This window comes from Trematomus bernacchii, unplaced genomic scaffold, assembly GCF_902827165.1.
Source record: "Trematomus bernacchii unplaced genomic scaffold, fTreBer1.1, whole genome shotgun sequence".
NCBI lineage: Eukaryota > Metazoa > Chordata > Actinopteri > Perciformes > Nototheniidae > Trematomus > Trematomus bernacchii.
In genome coordinates, this window is record NW_022987910.1 from 282,190 (window position 1) to 288,257 (window position 6,068).

At 38.2% G+C, this 6,068-nt stretch overlaps 1 protein-coding gene and 1 long non-coding RNA gene across 3 annotated transcripts; one reads left to right on the top strand and one right to left on the bottom strand.

Moving 5' to 3' along the window:
* The first annotated feature begins 1,324 nt into the window (after positions 1-1,324).
* On the top strand, positions 1,325-5,330 carry LOC117470288 (transmembrane protein 120A-like). 2 transcript variants are annotated; one of them, XM_034115004.1, is made up of 12 exons: positions 1,325-1,331; positions 2,402-2,520; positions 2,676-2,792; positions 2,929-2,988; positions 3,097-3,192; positions 3,303-3,392; positions 3,590-3,655; positions 3,947-4,008; positions 4,091-4,183; positions 4,359-4,423; positions 4,686-4,754; positions 5,009-5,330. In XM_034115004.1, the coding sequence occupies exons 2-12, from the start codon at positions 2,414-2,416 to the stop codon at positions 5,120-5,122; spliced, it is 939 nt and encodes a 312-aa protein (XP_033970895.1). In that variant the 5' UTR covers positions 1,325-1,331; positions 2,402-2,413; the 3' UTR covers positions 5,123-5,330. The 2 variants fall into 2 exon arrangements, with proteins under 2 accessions (XP_033970895.1, XP_033970894.1); XM_034115003.1 differs by lacking the exon at positions 1,325-1,331 and adding an exon at positions 1,911-2,266.
* On the bottom strand, positions 4,431-6,005 carry LOC117470289. Its single transcript, XR_004554683.1, has 3 exons — positions 5,878-6,005; positions 4,984-5,128; positions 4,431-4,738 (listed from the first exon to the last, which is right to left on the bottom strand). It is a non-coding gene; the product is annotated as an uncharacterized LOC117470289 (long non-coding RNA).
* Positions 6,006-6,068: the final 63 nt, after the last annotated feature.

Here is a 6,068-nt window from a genome sequence, read left to right on the forward strand (position 1 = left end):
AAGAGAAACATTTGTACATATAAACAGGGGTGCACATAACTGGTACGCAGGTACGCATGCGCGGCACAAATCTGAATTGCGTAACGTCACTTGTGTCACTACGCGCCTTTGCGTACCTCAAAACATCAAAACAAAACACATATTTCGTCTACACGTGTTTCTTGTCAACACTCAATGGAGTAAACTACTAGGCATGTCAAAAAACCCAAAGACATTAAGCAGCTACGTTGCCGTTTCGCTCCCTGCAAAAAATCTTTCTATGACTGATTGAACTGGAGCTGGGTGAGCCGCGCAGGACATAACCGACGGACCTGTGAAGCTTTCCAGGAGGCAGAGGCTTAGATCACTGGACGACAGAGTTGGTCGCCGTGTGCACAGACAGGGTTAACGTCGGTATAAACAACAGAATTGTGCCAAAAGTCCGCCAACTGGCTGCGGTGGGAGACTCCCCTGTGCACATTCTGTGCCCCGCGCACACACTGGAGAACTGCGCAAAATCATCTGATCACAACGTTCACGCTCTGTGGTAAAGCTGCTGCAGTTTTATTTACACCAAAGTGGAGTGAAACACACAGCTGCAAACTTACTCAGGGTGTTATGGAAGAGTTTGAAATCAGACAGAGGTGGAAGAAGTACTCAGATCTTGTGTAGGAATACTCTGTTACAGTAAAAGTCCTGCATTCAAAATGTTACTCAAGTAAAATTAGAAAAGTATTATCAAAATATAGTGAAAGTAGCGACAGTAAAAGTATTCATTGTGCAGATTGGTCCATTTCAGAATAATATATATGATATGTTTTATAATGATTGATCATGAAAGTGTTCTCAAAGCTGGTAAAGGAGCAGCTAGTTTGAATGACTTTGTATACTGCAGGGTAGCTTGTGGATTTACTCCAGGTGGAACTAAAGTCTGATTTAACACTTGATTAGATTTCACATCATTCATCCACATCTGTAAAGTAACTAAAGGTATTAAATACATGTAGTGGAGTAAAAGTAGAAGTACAAAGTAGCATAACATAGAAATACTCAAGTCAACTACAAGTATCTCAAAATTGTACTTGAGTAAATAAGTGTGCTTTGTTACTTCCCACATTTGAAATCAGATATGACTTCAAGTCATGTGATCATTTCTTAGTATTTGATCCTTCAACTTGGCCTCAGGAAATGCAAGGACTTCACAGTTTTGGCAACAAGTTTTGGAGAAAGCAAATCGGAGGCTTAAAAAGAGACAGGGAGGTGCATCTTCATCATCTTCATCATCTAGCATGCAAGAAGTGTAAATTGAGGACAGTGAAGGAGACACTGAGGAGGACCACGCTTCGTGTGGGGTGAGTACCAAACGCTGTCTCTTGGTACTCATCTGAGTAACTCACTAAAAAAGTTATGTGCACCCCTGCATATAAATATTTATGAGACCTCTTTTGACTGCTGTCAAGATGGTGTGATGTGAAAACTGGGACTAAAAAGGACTAGAGAGAGAGAGAGAGAGAGAGAGAGAGAGAGAGAGAGAGAGAGAGAGAGAGAGAGAGAGAGAGAGGAGAGAGATAGAGAAGAGAGAGAAGAGCGCTAGCAGAGAGTAGATTCGCATCTATACGAGATATAAGAGATTATAGCGATATCTCTCTCTCTCTCTCGCTCCTCGATATCTCCTCTCTCTTCTTGCTCTGCACTTCTCGCTCTCTCTCAGCTCCTCTACTCTTTTGTCCATATTGTTCACCCTGACATTCATGCCAATAAGCATATTGAATTGAATTGAATTTAAATTGAATTGAATTTAAGATGAAGAGAGAAGAATGTTTATCACCCATTACGTCACCTTTCATCCACTAGGTGCTGCTCAATGTGCACCTCGTTAGGTCAAAAACAACAATACTGAAATATAATCTTATAAAAAACGAAATATAGGAACCTCGCTGTCTTTGCAGATGTGGATACGGTATAGCCAATAATAACGCTTCTCCTTTAGCTCTGTGAGTGATAACCGAACAATGTGATAACCAGAGAATTTCCACAGAGCAATGTCCAAGACAAAATCTTGCACATCCGCACTAGTCAAAGTTCACTTTATGCAATAAACCGTCTATGGAGAGAATCACTTCAACATAGCATTATGTGCAAGGAATTTCTTGGTGGTCAAAGCATAAGTTCAGTGTGTCTGGGTTTGCTCTTAGTGTAGTTTGAAAGAAAAAGTGTCCACAAAATGTCTTTAAAAGTCTGTCTGGACGAGTGGGAATGCCTGGAAGAAGACCATAAGCAACTTCAGGTAAGAAAATTACAAATATAAGTTTAAAGTATCAGATTATTCACACAGAGCCGCCGTTTAAATCATGATTTACATATGTTTGCCTCCTGTTGTGTTACTCAAACCACATGAGCAATGTGGTTTCTTCTTTTCCAGGAGACACACAGAATGTACCTACAAAAACTGGATGAACTTTCCAAACTACAAAAAAACTGCTCGTCCTCCATTTCCAGTCAGCGCAGAAGGCTGAAGGAGGTATCCTCCCTGGTGAAAAGGTAAGTTTACACACACACAAACACATCTGTATGGTCACAGATTTATGGTGACGGATACAGATAAGTACAACCGCTCGAACACACACAGTATACACAAATGTGTTGAGTCAATGTAACAGACCTGGCAATCATATATCACTTATATCATCCATCAGATGCAGCAAAGGACCATCAGAAGAAGATGCAAAGCCCTTGAATGAAATAAAGGAGAAGATAAAGACGCGACCAAATGCTTTCTCTGAAATGGAAGCATTCCTTCCCAATAAAAACGGGTGGATTTCTTTTTTAAAACACAAGTTGAACTCATTGCTATGATTGATATTCATAACTGTAAAAACATATCAATTGCATTTATTACCTTAATGTACATTTACACTCGAAAAATAATATGATATTTTCATATTTCAGATTGTACCTCAGTCTGGTTCTTGGAAATGTGAATGTCACTCTTCTCAGCAAGCAGTCAAAGTAAGAAACACATTGCTAAGCCGAAATATTCCTTATTTCCCAAAATCCATGACACATTTCATTAGTTATATTATATGTTGAGGTCTGAATTTGTCTTATCTTCGTCAGATTTGCCTACAAAGATGAATACGAGAAGTTCAAGCTGTACCTCACAGTCATCCTGCTGCTGTTCTCCTTTGTATGCTATTTCTTTGTGAGCTACAGGTAAATATTAGCATGTTCTGCTGCCTTGTCAGTAACCATGAGTTTATTATACGGACAATGCATGTACCTCATATCTAAATCAATTCGTTGTCTGTTGTCCCCGACTTTAGATTCCTTGATGCAATCCTCAATTTCGTGCTGGTTTGGTACTATTGTACATTAACCATCAGGGAAAGTATCCTCATCACCAACGGCTCCAGGTGAGTCCTAGCACCCCTACAACCATCTACAAAAAATAATGACTAATTTTTCATGAATAAAACATATTGGCAGCTCTCTGACCTTTTAACTTTAATTATAGCAACTCATCATATTTGTGGTGATTAAGTAAAGTACTGAAGTAAAACAGAAAAATGTAAACAACAAAATATATAATACAATGCATCTTGCATCACAGAATTAAAGGCTGGTGGGTTTTTCACCACTACATCTCAGCTTTTTTGTCGGGTGTAATGCTAACATGGTGAGTATGTCATACCTTTCTTATTCAATGTTGGACATCCTTTTGTTGTGTGTATATTGCAAAAACCTTTATACTCGGTTTCCATTGCATTCATTTACACATTGTCTAAATGCTTTTGATGTTTTATAGCTGTATTGCCTGGTTGTTGAAATGTGTTACAAATACCTTTTGTAGGTAAATAAAATAAAAAAACAGCCTAATTACCACATTGTGAAAATGCCCCCCACGCTTTTTGCATTGTATTACTGTTTTTTTTCTACGTAATTACTTATTTTTCTATTTTCCACCAAGGCCAGAAGGGGACTTGTACAAGACATTCAGGAACCAGTTCCTTGCCTACTCCTTGTATCAAAGTAAGGTCTACCTACTTGAAATACATTTATAATTAAAAAATAAATAAATAAAAGACTGACTCATTTCATTTGTGACTTACAGGTTTTGTCCAGTGTCTACAGTGCTACTATCAGAGCGGATGTCTCTATAGGCTAAGAGCTCTGGGAGAAAGACACAACATGGATCTGACCGTCGGTGAGGGACACTGTAACAGGCCAAGGACACAATACACTCAGCGAAGCACATCATACTTTAATATTGATGATGCTTCCCCAGGCATGTCCGGGGCTGCTTATTGTCACTGCTGTAATAAACAGATGTGGAAATAAAATGCATTAGCAATTTAAACTCTTCTGCTTTCTGTTTTCAGAGGGATTTCAATCTTGGATGTGGAAAGGGCTGACGTTTCTGTTGCCCTTCCTCTTTTTTGGTCATGTGAGTATACAGTCTTGGACACTGAGATGATTCACAACTGAGCTTAAGCTTAACAAATTATGCTTTGTCATGGCTGGATAAAAAAATCTGATGGAAAATGCTGATGTCATTCTAGACTTAGGCACAATTTGGGACAATGTTTAGGATGATGGTTATCTGAATAACAGCTTAAGCTTTAGCGTGTCTGTGTTTGTACAGCTGCAAATCAATTCATTCACTTTTTACAAGACAAATCCTGAAGTCCTCGTGTTTTGTCTTGTAGTTCTGGCAGCTCTTCAATAGCCTCTCTCTCTTCCGAATGGCGCAGCTCCCAGACTGTAAAGAATGGCAGGTCAGTACTCACCTATTCTCATTTTATACCTGCTTTTATAAGTGCTTATAAAAGCAGATTTGCGAGGCATTCATCCATCATCTAAACTGCATGAACTGATTTTATGTTATTATCGACATGGCATGTTATAATTTAGTCGAAGATGCCTACTATAAATGAGCTTCTTCTTCACCTGTTCCACATTCATAAAATAAGAAAAATGATGATGAATTAAATATTTTGTGCTTACTCATGTATTCATCTCTTAATGCCAGGTCATGGTGTGTGGTCTCTGCTTCCTCATTTTGTTCATGGGAAACTTCTTCACCACTGTTGCTGTGGTCCGTCACAAGGTCAAGAGCAGGAATCAGAAAACTAAGAGTCTGTGATACATGCTGTAATAGGAAAAACATGTCTACAAATGCGGTCTCCGTATGTAAAGCTCACATTGTCATTATTGCTTTCATTAACATTATCTGCGAATACGTTGTGTCTTATCAATACTTATTAAAGGTCAATTATGCTCCACAATGTCCTTTACTTTGCATAGTTAGTCAAATCACTCTCATAGCAAAAGCCAAACCAATAAAGCATTTATTCCACCCACATGTGTCTGAATATGTTTGATTGCAGCTTTTTGTTCTCTTTCCTGCCTAGATATGGTTCATTTAAAATTGGGCATGTTAAAGATGAGTTACCGTAGAGGGTTTTAAAAAAGTACATCTTATTCTATCTCATTAGGTTTCATTTGCCTTTTCTTCTCCCTGTGTTGTAATACAACATATTTCTTGATAAAGTAATTAAAATAAGCTCCATCTCCGCCTGCTACAACTTAAAAAAATATATAATAAAATCACCAATGATAAATATAACACTAACTGACTGGCAGTGGTTTGAAAAATATTTAAATTATTTTGTAAATGTAAGTAGCCCTGCACAGTGTATTGTCTACCAAAGCAAATGTGTGGAAACCTACAATATACCTTATTCAGATTCAGATTTTGGGGTTCGTGTTCACAACATTTGCATGCACTTTTAAATGCATGACTTTAATATAAAATGTATTGTACTTTTATTTAAGGAAATAATATGAATAGGCTAGTTAATAGCCTAATTTGCGCATGTATGCAGGCGGGATACTCACTGGTTGTTGGAGTATTTAACCAGTGTCCTTGGCATTGTTAACAACAACAACCTTTAAATTGAGGAGGATACTTTTGATACTTTTCCAGTCTGAGGTGCCTGGTTGGATTATATAACCCTGACCCTTACCCTGCTGCACCTCGACTGTCATTTATTTTAGCACGTAATGTTGGATGTTAGGTAATGTCGATG